This window comes from Grus americana, chromosome 11 (genome assembly GCF_028858705.1).
Source record: "Grus americana isolate bGruAme1 chromosome 11, bGruAme1.mat, whole genome shotgun sequence".
Lineage (NCBI taxonomy): Eukaryota > Metazoa > Chordata > Aves > Gruiformes > Gruidae > Grus > Grus americana.
In genome coordinates this window covers 13,117,795-13,141,587 of record NC_072862.1, presented here as the reverse complement: position 1 = coordinate 13,141,587, position 23,793 = coordinate 13,117,795, and the positions used below count along the sequence as shown (strand labels likewise).

The 23,793-nt window shown below is 44.2% G+C and overlaps 1 protein-coding gene across 6 annotated transcripts in view; it reads left to right on the top strand.

Moving 5' to 3' along the window:
* The window catches only part of MGLL (monoglyceride lipase), a 107,701-nt gene that overhangs the window by 62,313 nt on the left and 21,595 nt on the right, over positions 1-23,793 (top strand). For 4 of the 6 annotated variants that reach the window (XM_054838496.1, XM_054838499.1, XM_054838497.1 and 1 more), the window contains one exon: positions 944-1,050. The exons of the other annotated variants lie outside the window; for them this stretch is intronic. In XM_054838496.1, the coding sequence (XP_054694471.1) occupies positions 944-1,050 (107 nt within the window). The remainder of the gene's footprint in view (positions 1-943; positions 1,051-23,793) is intronic. 6 annotated transcript variants of the gene reach the window in all.

The window sequence follows — 23,793 nt, the reverse complement described above, 5'->3', positions numbered from 1 at the left end:
GGTACTTTTAAACAAACAAGTTGTGTTTATGTTGCTAAAGTTGGATTTTAAATAGTCACCTGTCGAATTCAGCAAGAATTTCATTGCTACTTCTGCTATAGTTCTAGACTAATTCTATGCAAACTTTGCCCATGGGAAGGTTCGCTCAACTTCAACCACTCTTACTTGATGCCATTCCAGTAGAATTAAAGCATAATTAGTAAAACTGGAATCTTTGAAGATACGTATTTGCACGTCTTTCAAAAAGAAATGTCTGTTGGACTGATGCTTTTTATGATCCCTGCCTGTAGTTGTACGGCGGCTGTGTAAAAGTCACTTTAATCACCAATGTGAAGCAACTGTTTTGGGGCAGAAACTGGAATGGTAAAATTACCAGAATTGGGGTCAAAAGATAAAATTCCAAACTCCAACCGAAGTTCTGGACTCTGCTTGAGACCCATTCTTTAGCTGAAATTTCATCTCTAAGAGTGCTCTGTAGCATCAGACAGTTTTGTAAGGTATAAAGTTAAGGACAGTATTTCTATTTGAAATCACGGGGATACCAACCCTAAATGAAATCAAAGGCAACACTTCCACTGTAGGAGCAGAGTAGATGCCTCAAGCCCAAGCTGGAGTTATCCACCTCAACGGTTGATGCTGATTGATGCCCATCTGCATCTTCGACTTGCAGCAGACCGTGGTGGCAGACACGTCTGTCCCATGAGCAGCTGACTTCCATGCGGTCTGTCCTCCTAACACCTGGTGAAGACCAGGTTGATGGCAGGCCAGGATGGCAATCGGTTCTCCTCTGTTAAAACCCGCCTCAGCCATTATATACTTGCCTTGTATTTGCCGATGTCTGAAGTGCTGTTGCTAAGTTGAATGTGCTGGTTTTACTTGCTGCTCTGAAGCCTTTGTGGGTTTATTGCCAAGTTAATGATTTATACCTTAATGCTCCATTTAGGGCCCTCGTGTTTATCGCTCATGGCGCTGGGGAACACTGCGGTCGCTATGATGACTTGGCCCAGAGGCTGACAGGACTTAACTTGTTTGTTTTTGCCCATGACCATGGTGAGTAGCCTATAACAGTACTTGATTTACAGCAGCTCAGGACTTTATTGAAGCAAATGCCATTAAAGCTACTCAGCAGTGAGAGAAGAGTTAATAAAATATTTACACCTCAGCATAAATGAGAAAGGGATCATCTGTTGCTTTGTAAAGATCTGGTATTGAATCTATAAAAAGCTCTCCCTGCTCCTTGAGTTTTCCTCAGCCTTGTCATTGATATTACTGCTGGTGCTATTTTAACCTCTGCCTAAGGGATTATTTCGCTTTCACCTGTCTCTCAGGGTGAGGTCAGTGGACAAAAGGCAAGGCCAAATTCTGAGCTGACAGGTTGAAATGGGATGAGTCTCAGTTAGTGTAAATGTGATTTCCTTCTGGCAGATCCTCCACTGACAGTGGAAAATATACTGCAATACCTTGGGAAGTATACTGCAATTTACTTGGCTGGAGCTGAGACTCAGACCTGGCCCTAGATCTCCTCCAAGACAGGACTGCTTAATTTGAGCTTGAAGATCCTGAATGCGGTAGGAGTTAGAGCACGTGAGACATTGCACCATTTAGGCTGCCAGAGGAAAGGCAAAACCTTACTGAAGCCAGATGACCAAGGCTTCCTCTTGCACTTGCTCTCATGACTCCCCTTCAGTCGCAGCACAGCATTTGATGTGCAAAAGTTAACCCTGTATTTTCCCTGAAAAGGACAATACCTAGACCTCAGGACAGCTTGCAAGGAAAATAAATAAAACCCATGTGATTATTCTGGACAATTGATCACATGCCATATTCAGGGCTGGCTTTACAAAGACAGTTTGACCCGTGCAGAAGTATCATTGCTGACCACGAGTCTCTTCCTCCCTACTACGTACAATATTTCTGAGTGTTGATTCATTCATTTCTCTATACTTCCTCCTGAGTTGGATGTAGGCTAGCAGGAGTCTGCAGTAACCCCAGCAGAAAGCATCTCCATCCCTCTCTGCTTATCTGCATGGCATAAAGTTAACGAGGAGGGTGATGGAACAGGCCACGTGCTGTCCACTCCGCAGCTGCTCTTAGCGGACCCCAGACAATATACACAAAAAGTTACTGAACTCCAAGATGCACAAGCAATTTGTTCAGAGGCACTGTAGGCCCACAAGAGACTGCGGTTGCTCGCTGTGCATGCTTAACGTCGTGCCTTGGTTCCTCATTCCCTTAAAACTTGATAAAGGTTTTAAGAAGTAGAGTTAAAATAACAATATTTGAAGCAACAAAGCTAGAAGAAATGATAAAACGTATTTATCGCATGGATTTGATACGGAGAATGCCTCTTCTGTTGATGGAGAGGGGCCTTTGGGGTGAAGGTTTCTGTCAGGCATTTTTTGTGCTGTACGGAGAGAAAGTTATCTGCTCTCTTTCTCCCTGGATATCTTTTTGACTACAGAATCATAAATATTTCATGGGTTTTTTTCTATAGACTGATGTTGCTGGATAAATTGGTTCACTTCATTTAATACAAATATGGTTGCTCAGGCCAATTAACGATTTCATTCCCCCCGTCAAACCTACAGTTTTTTTTGTAAATTCAGTTTGGTTTTTCTTCATCAGTAATGGGGAGAAGGTAAACAGGGACCCGAAAGCAGAACACAAAGAGCTAATTTAACTGAGCCTGGATTCACTGTAAGTTAGAAAGACAATTAACATATTTTAGGCTCCGTAAAATAATCTATGCACCTAAAGAGGTAAGCGGTGGGGATAAACTGTATTTGATGGAATACAGGTTACGGCCTGAGCTGGATGCCAGCAAGAGCTGAAGGACATAAACACCTCCATTGCCAAATTTGCTCAGATCGGACTGGGAAGTTTATAGCTATCCTCCACCATTTATCTATTCCAAATCACTTCAACAGTGTGTTCCCCCTTTGTGTCCCGTCCTTTGGATATCTTTGGGTAATATTAATTATTCAATTGTGTCAGCAAAATAATTGCTTTCTGTTCCCCATCTCTTACAGTGGCTCTTGGTCTTACGAGCTTTGCATAGATTTCCTGACCTGGACATTTGTTCTGATTCTGGTTTTCTCATGGATAAAATTCCCAATATAGACACATTATCCATGAGATTATTAATGCAGTTCCACAGTGTGGCTAGCATGATTTCCCAAATGAGTTGGGAAGTTACTAGGGCTGTAGTATGTGTGACTTGACTGATTTATATTGTGTCTATCCTTCAGTCAAAAGAAGGAAAAATAATTTCCATTTATATTGCTGACTCGGTAGGAGCTTATGCACTGGCTCTAAATCTTGCCGAAGGCTGCTCTGCACCTCTGTTTCCTGTTGTGCAAGGTTGGCACTTCACAAAATAACAGTATTCACCCAAATTTGTGTTTTACTATTGCCCGGTATAAGGTATCACTGGCTCAGTTCTCTTTGTATGTCAGGATTCGTACATCTACTCTTTGGAGTATTTCATAGTAATCCCAAGACTGCTGGACCTCATAGATACGTATTAGAAATTTTCCACAGTGGTGGTGAAAATTTAATTCCAGAAGACTTCTTAACCCTACCTTACAACTAATATAATTAAATTGCTTTGGTTTATATCAATCCTATGAAAAAGGAAAATGGTATTTCTTTGTAATACAGCATTTTTTTCTGTGGTCTCTCATATGGTGTTTTTAATAGGCAGGTAACCATTTACCCTGATTTCTGGGTTTATTTGGTGTGCAGCTTCATGAAGGAAGAGTTAGGGCTGCTGGGATGACCTTGCCATGCATTTCTGCAAGCTTTAGGTATTTTTTCTATTATTTTCTTTCTATATTACTATCATTTTATTATGGCAACATTCTGATGACAGAAAAAAGAGACAGACAAACATACTAGGTTATTGGCAATCAATTTAGGAAAGCCCTGTTCGAAGGAATACCCGTGGGAGATTCATCAAACTGGAGTGATATTGTAATTCTTCAGTCAGTCGCAGGCAGATTGCAGATCCTTTAGTTATGACGCAGTATTTTTAGGGATCTGTAAAGCTGAGCACCAAGGAAAATGAGAATAAAGGATAGAGAATGTGGCTTTGTTTTCTCATACCAAGCATTTTCAGTTGGTAAAGCACATGATGTTCCAGCTATCCTCATCTCTCTTCCTATAACATCTCATTTGCTGGGATCTTATTTTCTATGGTTGCATTACATGGCTAGAGCCCAGAACAACTGCAATTTCACCTTCAAAAGTACATGTCAACTAATAGCAGTTACAAAAGCATTTCCAAGATGTAAGGGCCACAAAAATGTATTTATTTCTCTCTTAACACTTTTTAACAGTAGTGGCACTGGCCCTCTTTTTCACTTGGACGTGGTAACGTGGTTACTTACAGGTAACGTGGCTGTCGTAGGTGAAGATGAGGAAGGTGAAATACTTAGCCCTAATGTGGCAGTAGTTCCTAGTCCTCAGATTTGCTTGAGGACAGCCCCTCCAACCTCCCTCTCTCTCCAGGTGGAATACAACCTCTACCTGTCCTGGTAGATGGAGACCTCCGACTCTTTGACCCTCTTTGAAGCTGTTGAATTTCCCGCTCTCAAGTTATGTGTAACGTCAGATCAAAGGAGAGGGAAAGGTTGCGGCTCTGACAGCTTATTCATATTCCTTAGATGTTTCTGACTGAAGTTCAGCTTTCTTTTTCAGCCCTGCCGCTACTTTGTGTGTGGTGAGCATTTCTGATGGGTTAGCAGGTCCCTCTCAGACACCTACTGCTGCTTGTGCTCCCCATTAATTTTCTCACTGTTTTCTCTATTTAACAAAGCACTTATTTTTAAAAAGTAGAAGATAGCTGGTGCAGAGATTTTCAAATGCATCAAATATTAGCTGGTTTTGTTTTGGTTTTTTTTTCCAAGTGATTGCTATGTTGTTCTTGCAACTGTTAAAAGACCATTTTGTTGATGAGAACAGAAGGCTTTTATTTATTCATAGTACTGAGAAGGATTGATCTACACAGAAAGGTTAAAAAGGACTAAACATGGTCAAACTGGGAGGGGGGAATTGACTAAGAAGGATCTCAGCGTTAATAAGAGCAAGAATTGGGGTAGCGCTGCAAGTGAGAAGTAACAGCTCGTGCACACCAGCACGAGGGAATGTTCCTGGAGAGCAGCGCTCCCTGATGATGTGATCAGGCAGGCTTCGGGGCGATCTCCAGGGATGGAGTCAGGAAAGCCTTGGCAAGCTTTATTTGGAGCTGGTTTGCTCGTGGAGCAGCACGACTGTTCCTTGGTGGCTATTAGGAAGGCTGGGTGTGGGCCCACGTACCCATAGCAATCTGTTCTCTTTCTGCTTCCTCCAATTGAGGCTACCTCGCTAGAGCAGGGAAAGTTTAAACTGCTTTTCTGAAGAGACATAGGAAAGAATGGCATTCATTGTTTGCATTTCCTTTGATGGGAGGCTTACAATGGGTTGTGGGCATTTCTATTTATTTTTTTCCAGAGAAGGGCTCCTGGTCTTCACTATAATACGTGAACATTGCTGGGAAATAAAATCTTCCAGATGCACTACTGGAAATAACCACGGGTATGAACACATTAGCATTTGCAGGAGTGCAAAATAACATTTCTCGCCATTAATCCTGTTCTCATTCATGCCCCCCACAGCAGGAAGAACCTCACACAGAACTGGGATTTGCTTGCACGCAAAGTTGCACTACCTGAACCATACCAGCAGCCAAGCTCTGAGCAGCTGGACTGCTACTGATGTGCTCATCCTTAGATGCTCTCCTTGGCTAGGAAAAAGAATCTAGCACTAGCTGTGTACCTGTATTAGTGCATCCTCTTTCAGGCTTTTTCTGAAGTCATGAAAGTTGTTCTCCCAGCAGAAACTCATAGTGCTGCCCAGCCCCATGCATAAATACAGATCCCGAACGTACTGCATGCTGTAGGCAGAGCTCCCGTAGCAGAGTAGCATGGCTGGCAGGCAGTGAGATCTGCAGGCGTGCAAAACCCGAGTGTTTCCCACACACAAGTGCTGGGGGGGGGGGGGGGGCGTGGAAAAAGGTGTGACAGTTCACAGGCTGGAGTGGTGACTGCAAGGGCAGGAGGAGAGTCAGAGCCCAGCTGTCAGGTGGAGTTCCCCTCTCTCCTTACGTATTTCCTCTGCATAAAACCTCACTCTTCAAGAGTCAAGAAAACTCTTTCCTTTAATATTTTTACTAACAGTTCAAATCTGAAGACTCTGAACCTGTTCATGTTTGTCAGATGAGGACTGCTGTGGGGGCATTTGCTGCTGATAGTTCGTTAGAATTGCCAAGCAAAGAAGGAAGTTCTTCAGAGCTCCAGATTAAACTTTGCAAGTACATTCCTGTTGGGGAAATTAGCCCTTTTGTTCTTCAAATTATCATGACCTGTCTGTCTTTCAGTCTTTTATGATAATTCATTTGGAGTTGAGAGAGAGCTGCTAATGGGTGATTAATCTGTCCCACCATGATACAAGTGTATGGACATAAATCTTTGTTCATATAGCTCTGAAAACTGCTAGACTGAAAGCTCATGACAGAGCAAAAACAACGGGAATATAAGGGAACACTTAAATGATTCTTTGACCCTTGATCCATGTTAAGTGTCATAGGGACCCGTGAGCCCTGTCTGGAATTCATCCATTCTCCCTTTTTAACCCAGGGGAAGATTGAGTCGTAAACACGGCTGTGACATCAAAAGCAGGCAGTGATGTCTGCTGCACGGAGTGCAGGCGGGGACGGACACTGAGGGGATATACCAGAGAAGAGCCACACTGGTCTGCCCCACCTCTCATGTTCTCTCCTGTAAGCGTCCACTACAGGTTCCTCTTGGGAGGGGGATCCCGGAGGAGATGGTTCTTTGGCCTGGCTGGCAGAGCACTGCCGGTGCCGTTTTATCCCTGTTTTGACTCCGTATTCAGTACAGTCCCAAGCCAGCCTAGCTCTCCCTAGCCTTTCCTTCTCCAGATGTTGAACAAAGGTAGCAGTCAGGCTTATCTGCCTTCCAGGGCAGTGGTGAGGAATGCTTAGCATGTGCGGGGCACCCAGGAGGTGAAACCACAGTGCGTAATTACAGGGTGATGGTTCAGATACTGCAGTACACCATGTGATTCCTTAGGCAGTGAGAAAACTGGAAACCTGGAGCAAAGCCCTCCTATAAAACAAATAGCTAATGAGTAAACTTACTTCTGCCCCCCTTTTCTAACTCTCTTTTGGTTGTGGGGATTCTCATGTAAAGTGGAGCTACAGTGCGCACTTCTCCCAGCACAGATATGAACTATGAACTTGAGGACCAAAAAGCAAGATTAACTCAAGATGAACTGGGAGACCAGCTTGCCCACCACTGATGAGCTCCAGCCAAAGTGAAACCAGTCGCTTCTCACCTCCAGCTCTTCTGGAGTGACAACTGGTCTTCTGTCACTGGATCTCAGCGCAGCAGTGACAGGTCGTTCAGTTTGAGCCTCTTTGAAATTATAGGTAAAATGATTCATGCTGCTAAGATGCAACTTTCCCCATGCATTGGACAAGCTCTTGAACACACTCTTTCAAATGGATAGTGTATTTTATCTTGCTTTCTCCCAGATAGCTGTGTGGAGTTGGGCTCTCTTGGTGGTCATGAGGTAGGGCCACAGCTTGGGTAGGAAAAAGTGGTTCGGATATACCTCCCACAACACAATGATGCTGAAATGTGCTATGATTGTGTCAGAATAGAGTGTAGCCCAAGCGGAGTATCCTGTGGCACAACAGACAATTTTAAGTACTTTGAGATGGGTTTTATTAAATGGAGGTGTGCACACTATTATTGTTATTTTTGAGAAGCTCATTACAGACTTCTGCAGCCCAGTCTTGCTCTGGTGAAGTCATCTCAGCAGTCACTCTGTCTCTTTAGCGCTTGGCCTTCATTCACACTGGGATCATACAGTCCCGAATCTCTGCCTGCACCACACGGCATCTTTCAGGGTAGTAAGCATTGTTCCTGTTTGAGGAGAGCAGCTACACAACAGCAAGAAAACACTAGGTGAATCATGAAAGCAGATACCTACAGTGTCTCAAGCTCTAGAGGAAGCCACAAGCTGGGACTTGGAAATGCAAGGGCGGCTTTTATTTTGTTTGTCTTGTGAAGGCAGATGAAAAAGTGCTGTCGAGCCAGGAAGCAGCTAGACCACAGCAAACTAAAAATAAAGAGACAGTAAGGCTGCACACAGCTGATGTATCTGACAGTGCACACATAAACTGCAGTGGAGTGTTTTGCTTAAAGCGTTTGGGTTAGGAAGGGGGCAGGGGATACTCAGAGGTGCGTCCCCTCCACTCAGGGGATGAGACTTTCTCTATTTCATGGACTTCCCAAGAGTAATACTGGAGCCATGCTGATGTAAAAGTGGGGAAGATGTGGTCCTGCACATCTTTTATGCTAGGGGGTTCAGAAATTGTGAGGACTGGATACACCTTTAGCACAGACACATAGAAGCAAGAGCACCTGAAATCAGACATGTAGTGTCATCTAATGTGTGCTATGAAAACATATCAAACCAAACCTGGGCTGCTCAAAGCAATCTATTTGTTTATCTGACCAATTGGTTTGATTTGTTTTGTTGGGTTTTTTTAATCAGATTTAATTGTGGTATAATCAGTGATATAAGACAGGCAGATAAGTTCTCTGCTATAATGCAGAGCTGGATGCAGGCATTGTTTGGATGGAGGGGGGAGGCAATGCAAGATGCTCCTTCATCACTGCCCCTGTATGTAGACATCACTAGATGATCATGTTGGACTGCAGTAAAGATTGCAAAAGAATGGTTATGGTTTCCTCAGTTCCCCCAATTACTATGCTCCTTAAAACCACTCAGGCGTTTCCCCACTGCTGTAGATCCACCCTATAACAATGGATTATTGAATAAACAACAACATACCATCCAGTCAAACAGGATCTTTGGCTCAGGTCCTGGCTGAGCTGAGCTTACTCTTGATGCACCCGAGGCGTGGGTTTGAGCTCCAAGTGAAGCAGAGCTAGGATACAATTTACTCCAGCCTTGCCCCATCCACCTTCTGGCATGAGCCATTCTCTTTCCTCGCTCCATCAGGTGATGAGAAGAAGGTGCCAGGAGGCAGCTCCCCTGGCTTTGCTGCAAGCCCACTTTATGAGGGAATCCCTTTTGGGGCACTCTGGGGTCTGAGAGGCTGGCTTTTTACTCTGAAAGAAGTGGGGCATGCAATGTGCCCTAGTTCTCCTAATTATTCACTGCTTGCTAATGAGCAGAGGGAGAAATGTCAGTGGGTCATTCCATGAGATAGTACATCTTCTCAGCAGCTGCTTCTTGAACAAAGCCTTGCTGTTGGCCTTCACACAAGGAGGCGTGAGGCTGTAACAACGGGCCCCAGTGAGGGGGGACACGGCGGTAGAAGGAACAGAGCGCTCCCTTCTGAGCACAACGACTTTGAGTGTGGAGCTGTTGGCACTGGCCACCTTCCAGACGGTGCTCCTCAACCTATCGCTGTTAACTGTTAGCAGACAGACTGCATGATAGAGGAAAGACATGTCGTTCATTCAGGAAACTTAAAAGGCTTCCTTCTTCCCATGAGGGTCGAGTCCTTCCGGCTTGCCTTCCATGATTCTGCCTCTCAGATGAGAGACACCCTCCGTGATAAAGAGGAGTGGGCCACTAAATTTGTGTGGAGCGCTGATAATGTTGGGACTAAGTGATAGGAATTTTGGATGAGTGGTCCTGATAATCAGGAATAAAACATCCTTGATTTGGACAAAGGGTTCACTTTGGTGATTAAGGGAAACAAAAGAGGAAATAGCCTTGACTGAACTAAGCTCATTTCAGTTTACAGCCTGTTGTTTTGTTGTCTCAAAGATCTGTGCAATTGTCATTTGTACTCAGTCTTTACCTTTATAAATTAATCCTCACATTGAAGATCAAATTCTGTTTTCCCAACTGCTCGAGTAAATCCAGGATAACTCTGTCACCATGTCAGAAAGCAGGTTCAGGCACGTGACTTGTAACTGTATTTCCTATTAGTGAAGGAGGGTTGGCAACCTCGTGTAATGTTTTCAACAGTTTACTTGCTCTCCCATAACCAGCTTTGCTAGCTGTAGGCATGCATCTGCATGCAAGATGGTTGAGGGTGGAAGGACAAGGACCAGATGGTTATTAAAGAGCTAAGGCTGAGAGAACAGATCATTTCATGTTGCTAGCTATGTCTGTTACCTGGGGCAACTGGACAGGGTTGTTCCAGGGGTCATTTCCTTTACTGACTTCCATGGCAGGACATTAGTTCATATCAGCAAGGACTTTGGCCTCAAGAAGTGTCAGAGGAATCTGTATTCTTCAAGGGAAAAAATAGTAAATAGATGTTGCATACACTATCAGTGGACCTTTTTCATTAATGGTGTGGATGATGGGATGGAGAGCACTTTCAGCAAGTTCACAGGGGTACCAAATTGTGGAAAGTGAGCATATGATGGAAGGTTGCTATTCACAGAGACCTTGACAGGCTGAAGAAAAGGACTGGCAGGGACCTCCTGAAGTTTCAACAAAGGAGCTTGTGAGGCTCTGCATCTGGATTGGAGTAACCCCATTCAGCATTAAAGGTCGGGCATTGAATGACTAGAAAGCAGCTTTGCAGAAAAGGACCTGGGGATCCTTGCAGACGGGTTGAACACGGGCCAACAGTGTGACCTTGTGGTGAAGAAGGCCACCACGTACTGAGCTGTATCAGAAAGATTATAGCCAGCAACTCGAGAAGTGATTATTCTCTTCCATTCAGCATTTGTGAGACCACATCTGAAGCGCTGGGTCTGATTTGTTTCCCGGTAAAAGGAAAACATTGACATACTGGAGCAAGGCCAGAGGAGGGCTGTCAAAACAATTAGGGTACTGGAGAACAAGATGTACGAGGAGAGGCTGATAAAACTGGGTTTATTTAGCCTTAGAAGAGAAGGCTAAGAGGGGATCTCATTGCTGTCTACAAGTCCCCAGTGGGAGGGTGTGGAGACAGCAGAGCCAGACTCTCCTTGGAGGTGCACAGGGATGGGATGAGAGGAAACTGGCACAAGTCACAGCAGGAGAAATCCCAATTCGATACAAGGAAAAATATTTTCACCATGAAGGCAGTCAAATGCTGGAGCAGGACCCAGAGAGGTGGGGAAATCTCTAGCCTTGGAAATATTTAAAGCTCAACTCAACAAGGTCCTGAACAATCTGATTGAATGGGAAACACTCTGAGTAGGGGCTTGAACTAGATAAACTCCATGTGTCCCTTCCAGCCTCAATTATTCTCTATGAACTAAAGAGCATCCTAGCTGCTAGCATTTGGGGTGTTGCTTGGGATGTTAAAGCGCAGAAGATTTTAAAACAGGTGAAGAAATGGCCCTCTTAATAGCACACTTCAATGGTATCTACAATTAGGAACAACTTCATCTTTACAGAGATGCTTTTTGATGTCTTTGCACAATGAGAAAAAGGAAACTTGTTTATTTTTACCTTTACAGGGACAATTTTTCCATAGCAACAGCATTTCATTAATGTGACTAGCTTTCCTATTGTTTATTTGTCAGATGTGTCTAATTTGGAGGAGGTTGTTTCAGAAGCCAATTGCTAATGATTCCTCACCTATAAATGTATCTTCATGCAGATGGGGAGTTTGTCATCCTGTTGAGTTACAAATGACTGTTCCAAGTTACTGAACAGCATTTGAGAAGTACAGAGGAAACTATATTTTGTGTATATAGCTCCTGTTGGATTAAAACATAGTCTGGTCTCCTTTAATACCTTTTTAGATGGGTAACAGGAATCAAAGGAGCACAGCCCATCTCAGGTTAGTGTCTAGTTCAGCACTAACCTGGAGGAACAACCTTATTAAGGAGTGCAGTATTCAAAGAGAGCTCTTATTTGCACCGAACGAAGGCAAAGGACAGGCAGCTTTACAAAGAAAAGTAAAACCTATAACCAGTCAATAAGTGGCCTAAAACTACCATTTTATCTTCATTTTTAATGCACTTTGTACCCTACCTGCATTGGAAACTACTGAAGAAAATTGCTCTTGCTGAACTGAACACCTACTGCATCAGGGGAAATTATTTACTAAAGCAAGCAAAACTTTTCAAAACTTCGAATGAGAATTGGTTTTCCTTGTAAGTAGAGGGCTGAAGTCATGGGAAGGCTCACTTATGCTGCCTGCATTTGTGTGCTTTGATCAAAACTGTGGTGGTCTCATTCTATTTTTCAACAAATGTTGTTATTAGCAGATTCCCTGGGCCTGCCCCAGGCAAACCTACTGCGCTGTGTTAGTGCATTGTAAAATGAGCTGTTACGGGGTCTAAACCAACAACAGGTTCCTTGCAAGCGAGGTATCAGCCCCCCACAGCTTCACAGTCCTCAATGGATGTCCTTTCATTGCCCATTCTCTTAGATCAGGTTGAGGGTGGGGGCCGGAGTTACGCTTACCAAAATACAGACACAGAAGCAGCCCATCTATTGCTTTTTATACTTTGTAGCTCTAGCGGTCCTTGTTTGATTGTCTATTTGCTCATTCATCAAGTGTGGCATGTTGGTAGAGAGCTCGTATGCCTGATTCAAATTGGTGGATTTCCTCCATAAATAACAGGCTGTGCTGATTTTCCTGGGAGTAACTCTGTTTCTTACAGACCATGAGCCCTTTTCGGGCACTGTCTCACAAGTCCTAAAACAAATGGACATCTTTCTTATTAAAAAAGATGCGGAGACTTTTTTTAAAAAAACAAAGTGTTCTCTAGCAGTGACGGCAAAAACGACACTGAATATTGCAGCAAGAAGGCCCAGAAGCAAAACAGACAATGAACGAAGGGAAAATTCATCCTTTTTTTGATTCACATATTCAGATCCTTCCCTTTGAATCAGTCTGAGTGTTGCAAAGAAACATATTTGGTTACAGTGTCTGGTGTTTGCAGTTAATCTTGTTCCTCCTATTGCACATTCATTTTGAATGTGAAACAGGACATGTCTTTGTTTATTAAAACATACTCTTACTAGGAGCACAGGCAGGAAGACACTCCCTGGGTTATCTAGTCCTCTGTTCCTGCAGATAGCATCCCTGAGTCTTTTTCACAAATGGTCAAAGCTCAGTTTTTAACCAAGTTTGGTTGTTAGCAAACGCTGTTCCAGCTGAGCAGGCCGTTCCGGGCTCTTGCTCCTCTGACTTGTCACTTTTTGTCCCAGGCTGTTTCTGCCCGCTTGAGGGCTATATATTTCAGTGCCGATATTTTTCTCTCCTCTGTCTAGTAGTTCCCCACAACATGTTAGGTAAGAGGACTTGTCTTTTGGTCTCACACCTTGTCCGCAGAGCCTGGCAGAGCATTAACATTAACTGACATCTCTCACTTACGTACCAAGCAACCCTGGGACCTTTCCTGGTCCTGGCTGTCCTTCCCCTTTGAGGCATCGGGCAGATCTTGCATGTGCCAGACACCCACAGCTTCGCCTCCAGCTCCTTCAGGGATAGTGCCGATGTGGGCACTCCCAGCTCAGCACCGCAGCTTCTCTTTAATTTCAGAATGCCTTTAATTTAAAACCACATTTATAATGTGATTGTTATGTGGTTTGGGGGTTTATTTCTTAATTGCTTGAGCTCTATGTCTCTACACACAGAATGCATGCTTGCACCCTCTGAAGGCGGTAGCTAAATGTTACTGAACTTCTGTGGGGCCAGGATTTGACTCATGGGTTTTAAGGTTGTTTTTCCTGGTTTAGTAAGAAGCTAACATGTCTCGGACTATTATTTTAGAGAAGAAAAGATCATTTTAGCTGATAAAGGGGTGTACAGGGAACTATGAGAATCATGGTTGGTGATTTGGGAAAATGATTTCAGAATTCTAAAAAAATTAATCTTCATAATTGAAAGCCTCTGCCACTGTGATCCCCTTCATTTCCGAGCCTGTTAGTAAAGCAGAACATCTGGTTAGCCTCTGGTTCACTCTCCAACCCAGATGAGATTTTCCAGCATCACAGTAACATTCCTTTCAGCCTTGAGCATCTTCCTTCTTTATAAAAGCAAAATAAAGATTGCAAAAGATCTCACAAAACCTGCGGCTGGCTGGAAGAAGTCTTACCTGAAGGTGTGTGAAGCCCACTGTGAAGCCTTCTGTGCTTTCCGTTGGTCAGGGAGCCGGTTGCAGTGGAGGTGTTTTGGTTCCCTAATGTACTAAGACATCAAATGAGAACACGTCAACCCTTTTCTGTAAGCAACAGCCAGTCCTCAGGTAGTGCGTCTTGGTCTGTGCCAGCTGTGGCCAAATTTTAGTGACCTGAACTAGAAAAGCTTTTTTGCTTGATGTTCTGAAGACTTCCCTGGATTTCACGTAGCTTTAGGGCCGGCCTGTGGTCTGTTATGTTTCAATAGAGCAGCACTTTTCGTAGCCAGGGTCTCTCTCGCAGGTAGTCCTTCCCATTCATCATATGATCGATCCTGTATGATTCGGATCAGGATGTGGCTCGTTATGCATTGCAGTAGTAGACTATGCAAGAGGGTGTTTGGAAACCCCCCCACACACTTGGCTCTGCCACAGATTCATTGTGGATCTCAGGAAAAAATACTTCACCTCACTATATATCTCAGGTTACTCATGGGAAAATCCGAACGTGATGCTAACCCACTTCCAGAGAGCTTGCAGATGAAAAGCCATCAGCTCCAAGAATGCAAAACTGTTACTGTGAATGGCTCTTCACAGGCTGAGAGGAAGATTCAGACAGCAAAGAGAGCAGCTTGGAATAAAAATATATCACCAATATTTAAAGGGATGAGGCAGAAAAATAAGAAAGGTTACATTGCAACTGTATAGTGTTTTCTTATGTCCAAATGCTAAGCATTTGCTTTTGGAACTGCTAAGGAATGGGGTTGTGGATGGAAAACAATCATATGTCAGTTAATTACATGCAGGTTGACTAATTTGGTAGTTACATGTCCTTTGACTGATTTTCTAATCCGGATTGCACCTGGAAACTTGACCACTTCACAAACAATGCAGGGAAGTTACTCTGTACCAGCCAAGCCTGTGCTTTACTCCGCCCTCCATCAGTATCGCCCCATGAATGGGAATAATCTGATTTAACCACAAGGTGAGATTTCCTAGGGCATTAAAACTGATGCCACAGAGCCTGTCCTGTGACACGCAGGGTTAATTTCTCCAAAGATACTGTCTTCTGCAGATTCAGTTCATGGGGAAAGCTGTTACATCCACAGCATCTGTAATGCTGGGATTTATTCAGGGCTTGGCAGTACTTTCCAATTTGAGAATCCTTGTTTAGCTTCAAAAATATATAAAAAAAAAAAGTGCTGAATTGTACATCATACAAAGGCTAATGCTCTCAACCCCCACCCCTTAAAATTGACGTTCTCCACACTGCATTTATTTTCTGGTTCTGAATTTATCAAAGACAAAGTGTGCTAGGAGACCCTGGCAGTTTGTCCAGTGCTAAGGAGGAGGCAGCCCGGTCCGTAGTGGTGCCAGATTCATGCTCAGTCTGGCGGAGCGCTGGGGAGGGGGGAGAAACCAGGGGGCTGTTCTGAACCGAGACTGCCTGATACGACCTAGTATTTTGATTATAGCCTTTTCATGAACCTTGCACCTATCCTGCCCAGATTTTGAAGAGAGCTTTCTCTGAGCTGCAAATACGCCCTCACTGACTGATTGCAAAGTAGCTTGCACAGCCCAAAAGCAACACACACGTCCGTAACCTTCAACAGCTCAGCACTTGTACCTGTGCGTTGTTTACTGAAGTGCAGACCTGCCAGCTAGTATTCATTGTCTACTGTCAACCAGCCACGGTTTGAAACAAGTAATAGAGCACAGAAAGCAAAAACCTGCCCGTTTGATCCTGACTTGTTTGGTAAATATATACGTAGTGAGGATTTCAGAGTTGCAGGGAGAAAAAAAGGTACAGAGAAAAAGGTATCAAGTGCTAAAAAGGAGCTGAAACAATAACACTGAACTCAATCTCTACCAAGAAAGGACAGACAACAGCTTTGCTGGAGGATGAATTTAGTGGAGCTATTTTCTGCCGTGCTACTTTCCCCGTGACTTTCCCCGTGCACCATCTGAATACCACCCAGCCACGAGCCAGCTGGCAGCCGTGGGACTTTGCTCTGGCACACGGAGCAGGGTTGTCCCACCCAGGAATGCTCCCTGCCAGACCTGCTTAATCAGAAGGTTTTTTCTTAATTGTGTTGCTCCCGGTCAGGTCCGGTGGGGTTTGAGTGAGCTATAGCTCTGTGCGGATGTACCCAGTTAAAAAAAACCAAACAAAAAAAGCCTACCCTTATTTCAAATAATCCACCTGCTGCTCACCCATTGAGCTTGTGCAAAGTGGGTATAAAAAGCTGTCAGCTCTGGAAGAGTGGTATTTCCTTTATGCCTTGTCAGGAACAGGGACAAATCCAGTCTAATGAGGGTGGCACTGCCATGTGGCAATGCAAAGGAGCGAAGCAAAAAGCAAAAATCTCTTTAACTCTGTGGGAAAGCTCCCTTTGGACAGGTTGATTGAGAACTGGAAGTGCAACCTGTGGGGAGAACTGACCCGGAGTGCAGGAGTTTGGGAGTTCTGGTTTGCTAATGATCTTTTGGCAGATTAATTGGTAAAACACCTTGCCAGTGTCTTAGAACATGGTTCCCACTTTTCAGAAACATTATTATTATTCATTTGCTGGTTGCTGAAAAAATTATATAACCAAAAAATCTGTGCCAAGATTGCTTTGGAATAGGCAAATGCTGTACTCTGGTGCCAAGAATCTCACAGACTAAACAAAACCCACCGGCAGCCCTTGCTCTATATGGGAACTGGTGTTTATTTTAACATGTAAATAAATTGGGTAAAAAAAATTAAAATACATTTTAAATTCTTTTTTTTGTTGTTGTTATTGATGTGGGTTCCCAATGGGTGGTCTGCATGGAGGGATGCTTTTGAAGATGGCTTGGCAAGAAGTTGTGCCTGTCCCCCTAGACATTAGCCAACAGCATGGAGGGAGTGGCTACATGATCCAGCTTTCATCTTCTTTTCTTCTTGATGCCTAATCTACTGTTAGCAGGGAAGAATTAGGACTGTCTTTCCTGAGATGAATTGATTTGATTGTTTTCTCAAGCATAAAAATATTCAAGGCACACGTATGGATTTTGCAATGTAACTAGCTCACTCGATGATGCTGCAGTGTGCTGGGCAAGGCTCCCCGCTCAGAGATCAAGAGGTGGGTCATTAACTTGCAGCGCTATTTGGAGGGGAACAATCAGGCGGATTGTGCAAACTCTCAGGCAGGGCAAATGAAACCGTCTTTAAGCAAATAGAAGAGCAAGAAATGAATGGCTTTTGTTAAGGAAAAAATGGAAATGTTTTCTAGTTAAACAAGCTGTCATTTAGGACTTAATAGCATGTGCGTGTTGGAGAGCCAACCCACATGCCAGCCGTGCTTTGGAATAAATGGGCAGGGATGGGGAAGGGGAGTGTGTGCAGTTCCACTCCAGCGCTGGCTTTTTCATTGAAAACCCTGACATTTTGAATTGGTGCCCCAGCTGTTTTAAAGCTGGAATTTGGATCAGAAAGTTAATGCAAGGGGACTTTCCTCCTTGTTTTCATCTGGGAAAAAATAAAGTTTGCACCCTTTTATTTGGATTTTATGGTACTAAAACAAGAGAAGAGAAATGGATATATGCTTTTAAAGCTAAATTAAAATAGCAGGGAGATTGTCCTTGGATGCTGTCCTTTTCCAGTGAACTTGAAACTTTAGCTACCATTAGTGGTATCTTAAGTCATATGTGGAGAGCAGAAAAGAGGCCCTTCTCCGTTCTGAAAAGATCAGCAGCATATAGGTCAAGTGAATTAGTGAGACCCTGGATTAACTCCAGCAAAGTCCATGCAATTTTTTCTACAGTATCTGAGCACTGATACTGGTTCTATGTCACGCCAGAATAAATCTTTGAAGACCAACTGTGATGTTAAAGTCACCTCTACTATACTTCAGGAAATTATCTGCTCCTCTTGTAAGGGCAAAATCTCAGTGCAACATTGCAAGAATAACAGTTAAAATTATAATAGGGCCTTAAATAAATCACTTTGTGCCAGGTTATAAGACTCCTTAGAGGCACCGTCAGTTGTGCCTCACTGATTATATATCTTGCATTTATATTGTGATTTTCATCCCATGGGGAAAGAGATTAGATAGGAATCGTTTCACCCATCACCAACAGAAACTCTTCTGCAGAGGAACTCGACAGCTGCTCAGCCATCTATGCCAGCTTTGTGCAGCGTTTTCAAATCATTGATCCCGGTAGCCTGGTAGAGAAGGGCATTCCCTTCAGCGGTCTTTTGCTTTAATATTCTCGAGGGCTGGCTTGGGAGTTGGCATTGCAGAAGGGGCTGAGGAAGAAAGTGGAATACTGTTGTGTATGAGCTTTGTGGAAAAGGAACCGGGCTCCATACTCCTATTTCGTGGGCCTTAGCTTCCACCAACCATGCTGCAGCAGCATCCCGATTTTGGGATAGGAATGATAAAGCTACCCTAATCCCGGCAGCATGGGAAGTGACTGTGGTATGTGCAGGTTTTGATACTGTCTTGCCCCCTTTCGTTACATGACGTCCCAGGGGACGCGTATTTCTAGTCCGGCCACAGTGGCTGCTGTTCGTAAATGCAGCCTATGAAGAGCTCATTATTTTGCAACACAGACACTCAGATGGAGTTTTTTCAGCATGTTTTCACGAGCAACATGATGTTCCAGGAAGACTTTTAAGGAACTGTAATTCAGAGCCAAAATCAGCAACAGCATAAGAAATGGGCAAGTCTTCTAAAGCCAAAAGAACCATGCTTGTATCCGTTAGAGATGAATTGGCCCTTAACATTGGCAGAAACGGTTTGCCTTGTCAGACAGAATTAACAACTGCTCTGATATGTACCAGGTCATTTTGTTTGTAATCTCTGGAGCACAGAAATTTTAAATGGCTTCAGCAAGATGACTAGTTCTCTGCTCCCCAGCAATAAGGCACAAATAATTTTGGTATAGAAAATTGCCTGTTTCTTTTTTTTTTTCCTAACCAAGACAACAAACAATATAACTCTGTGTGTGCACTATTCTAAAAATATCTCAGCTCTGCAAATGTGTCTCTGATGTGGGAGGAGAAGGCTTTCAGTTTGCTGCACTCTTTGTGTGAGGCAAGTGATTAAAAACTATACAGCAAATGCTGAAAGAAAAATTATTTTCCTAACCTTGCGAAGAAATAGAGAAGCTGATGGACTTGTGTGTTTGGGGCAAGACACCCTTTTGGTAAGAGAGAGGCATAATCCATCTGTAATTCTTAGGTACCTGTTCCATACATAAAACACCAAGGGTGGAGAGATACTTCTGTTGGGTACCATATCTAATGGATTTATAATGTGCTTATTGTCATGGAAAACCCAGTGTACTCCCTGTATCTACACAGGTGGTGTGAAAGAAGGGATGCTGAGGACTACCCAGAGAGAGAAGAGTGGACAAAAGTTACTGAGGATAAGCATGTGTTGAGCTATATTTCAAATCCTTGAGGAACGTAAAGATGGACCCAGTGGTGAGGGTGAACCCTGTCCTTTTGGTTCCTATTGCTTCCCATCTGACATGGAAGTAGTCTTCCTGGAAAAACCTTAGACCGTAGGCTTGTATCACATATTGACAGTGTAAAGCTTGCCACTACTGCAGAGGAGGTTTACTCTGCACTGTGCCCCATGGTCCTCTGTGCTGGTGGTCTGGATCTCAGGCTGAGCTGGAGCATTCCACAGCTGCCTTCCAGCCTAAGCGCTGCTTTTTCTTCTTGTGGAAACCAGAGCTGTGGGAGAGGAGAGAGCTGGTGCACAGCTAAGGCTCAGACGGACATTGAAAAGCTCACCTTCAAGGTTTAGTTACAAAATACACTGCAGCACAGCAACACACCTAGGTGGCAACTTGATTGGAGTCAAGGTAGCGTGGCAAATCCTAGGGCAGCTTACCCTGCTTCTCCTAGCTCAGGTGCCTCTCCCCTGCCTTTGCTCTCCATCTGCGTGCAGAATGAAGAGTACGTAGATACGGAGGGCAGACACTACTGAATGCCCTCCGTGCATCAGGCTTGATTTGGTTGGGAAATGGACAAAGACGGGGAGAAAAAACCTGAGCTGGCTCCCTTGCTGTGATAAGTGTGTTCTCAGGGCAAGGAAGCCTCTTTGTTGAGTAGGAATCTGCACGATGCACTCAGAGGTGCTTCCTGCGTGTATTTGTTCTGAGGGGAACATTTGCTTTACATGTTACTGACAATACAGGCACTGTCTGTTGACTTTTCCAGATGTTGATTGTCCTGCTTTGAAGCTTCTTCCTGTTTAGTTGCTTGTGTGTCTGAATGGTGGATTAGATGTACTGCTTGTTAAACAAATAATTAAAATCGAGAGCTTTGAAATCCAGTATGTTTAATTAATGAGCTTTGCTCACTTGATGAAAGAGATGTGTACTTGTTTCGTTACAAAACAAGTATAGTTTTTCCAGTAGTGAACTGTTATGACAATTTGAAATGTTTACTAGTTCATTAACATTTTTTTCATTAAACCTTAAAAAAACACCCAAGCAGAAAATCAAGGCTTCACACAACATTTGCTATGTAAACCCATTATTAGTGTCGTCTTGTGTATTGTCTCACCCACATTCTCCATCTATGTGCTTTCTCCCATCTCCTCCTCTGCAAAACTGTGCTGCCATACAGTCTGGGATTAGAGTTAATTATTACTTTTAGATCTTGCAGTACCTTGGACCAAAGTCTGTGATGATGCCCTGCAGTGCTGGGTGCTGTACAAGTGCAAAGAAAAGCAGTCCTTGCTCAGACGAGTTTCAACAGATCTCATAAAGACAGGCGTCAGCCGTAATGCCTTGTGACACCACTTAATTAACTGCTGCACTGAGATCCAAAACCAAAACACTCCTGAAAACCGTATCTGCTTCACCTTGTGCTTTAACTTTTATCTCCAAGTCTGAATGCATTTTGTATAGGGCGGAGAGGAAAGCAGAGGCAGACAAGGGTCGCTGTCTCCCAGTCTATGGGGGCTGGATATTAAAATGAGCTACTGAAGTGGTCCCTTCCCATAACAGTGGGATTGCAGCGCAGGGTGTGGACCACCACAGTGAGGACCCTACCTGAGCAAGCTGCCACAAGCTCAGGAAGACTGCGGGAGAGGGATTAGGTTGGCACATTTGCACCTTGTACACCAGAAGAGCCATCCAAATTTCTGTCACCAGCATGTCCCTCCCACGGGCTTGAGACCCAGCATTGCTCCTCTGTGTGGGCCGCCTGCAGAGTGAAAGCATCTATGAGATCTTTTAATTATTTTTTTTTTCCTACACCAGGTAGTTTAGTAGCAGGGAGGACATACATGTCTCTCTCCAGCAGCATCACCTGCTGGGGGTGAGAGCAAAAAAGGGTGGGGGGTAGCTGAGCTCACATTCCTACATGCTGCAGTGTCCAGCACCAGTGAGGAGCCCATTCCGTCTCCAGTTCGGGGCAGAAAACGGAGGCAGAGGCCTTCAGAAATAAACCAAATCTTTCAGAAAGCAAATAAACACCTAATACTCATGTAAATGCCTCCTTTTCCAAAAGGCATTTAGGCATTTGCTTCAAATGGACTTGTCAGACTCCAATAAGCTTATTGATGAAGGAGGCAGTGAGAGAAGAAGGTCTTCAGCCACAGCTTGGTGTGGGCTCTAACAAAAATCCTTCCTTTGCTGTAATGTGCTGCTGCCTGCTGCTACTGCGGAGCCAGCGCTGAAGCAGTAAAATCATCTTCCCTGGCCTCCAACAGCTCCTTTGGGAACTGAATCGCACCCATGCTCCAGCTTATTAAATCAGACACTAGAGTACCGAGCCTTGCTGTGGCCTCCTCTGACATAATTAAGAAGTGTCCTTTCGATGTGGGACTCTGCAGTGCAGGAGCAGCTCCTCGGCTGTGGGTGGTGAATCATTGACTTCGCAGTGGTGGCAGTTCTCACCTCTAACTACTTCTGCAATCTCCCGGCGCTCCTGTGTTAGTGCCATTGCAATTCAAAACGTATTTATGCTCAGGGAGTGATAAGTCTGGAGTTCCTCATTTTAGAATCATAGAATCATAGAATTGTAGAATGGTTTGAGTTGGAAGGGACCTTAGAGATCATCTAGTCCCAAGCCCCCTGCTATGGGCAGGGACACCCTGCACTAGACCACGTTGCCCAAAGCCTCATCTTCTCCTAACCCTCCCTGTTCTTGGTTCTCCCACTTCAAAATCTTGGAGTCAAGTATCTAGCGAGGAAAACAAACACACAGTGTGATGGATACCGAGGAAGGAGTTGAGTCCTGCATTCCTCCTGATTGTTTCTACCAGTTGCTTAGAAAGAGCATGTCACCCCACAGATGCCTGTGATGGTGTCCTCACTACAGTAAAAATGGATCCAACCCATCCCCTTTCCCCCAAAGCTGGAAATCTCAAAATAAGTGAAAAGTCAAGATCCAGATTCTGCTTGGAGAATTACCGGTCCCCAGGCAGATTTCGCATGTCCTCTCTCTCTGTTTTATGGCTTTTCCATAATAAATAGGGAGCAAAGGCTGAAAAAACAACATAGCCCATAATTTCTGCTCTCCCATGACTGTAAGCTTGAAGGAACACCACTGAAATCGGTAAATTTACAGCAGCATAGCTGAAGTTAACATCCGACCCTGTGTTTCCCCTGTCACCTCATCTTCGATAGCAAAACATTCCTGCTGAAGCTCTGAGGAGCGATTCAGTCCGCACCTGAGCGTGCAGGGTCAGGCCATGCCTTTGTCAGGAGGGTTTGGCACTAGGAAAGAGAAAGAAATATGGGTAGTGTATGGCTTGTACAAAAGTTCGTGTTTAGAACAAAAATTGTGCAAATATCTGGGGGTGGACACGGTGCGCTGCTGCGCTCACCCATCCCCGCAGTGCCTCGGAGGGCTGGGTGCTAATGTGCCCTGGGGTGTGCAGAGACAGCCGCTGCCAGCCTCTCTCTTTAACACTCTGTTGGTCTTATTTAGTGTATTTAGGGACAGATTTCTTCAGCTATGATGTGGCCCCACAGCCCCGGCAATAAAGCATCGTGCCGGTGGAGAGCCAGCACAGCTCCCCTTCTTTGTCCAAATGAATCTGCCCAGCAAGCCCAGAGCTGGGGTGCTCGTTTCTTCAGGCAGTTCCCATTTGGCCTGTACTGAAGGGAAGGAAGTGTCGAGTTGCACAGTGCTTTTTATTTACATTTTTTTCAGCATATCTCCAATCTGATCAGGATGTAACATTTTTTGAGGCATGTGAGCCAATGTCAGCTGAAGGGTCTGGCTGCTTTGGAGTGGTTTTCAAAAGCAAGCCCCACAGCACAAGAGAATATAGGATTTGAGGAATGGAGGGATTTGTAAGAGTATGCATTTACAGGGACACAGGATCCATTATGCAGGCAGAGTGATACCTACGTGGTGGTAATGCACTTCCCAGAGCCCTCACAGCCTCAAATATTTCATCACTGAACCCCAGCTTTGTCTTCCTGCACAGCCAGTCAGTATTCTTCCATCCAGAGAGGTGTGTAGCTTTGGAGGATCTATAATCATAGGTGAAGTCACGCTTTCCGACAGGATTGACTGATCACGAGTTACTGTTTTTGTCTCTACAGTGGCAGAGCTGCAGTCTGGGAACCTCATGCAGAAAATACAGAGGGTAGAACTTAATAGCTATTACATAGTGGGTCAGATCATTGCAGCCCGTATTCAGACCTTGCTTGAGCGGACTACATTATT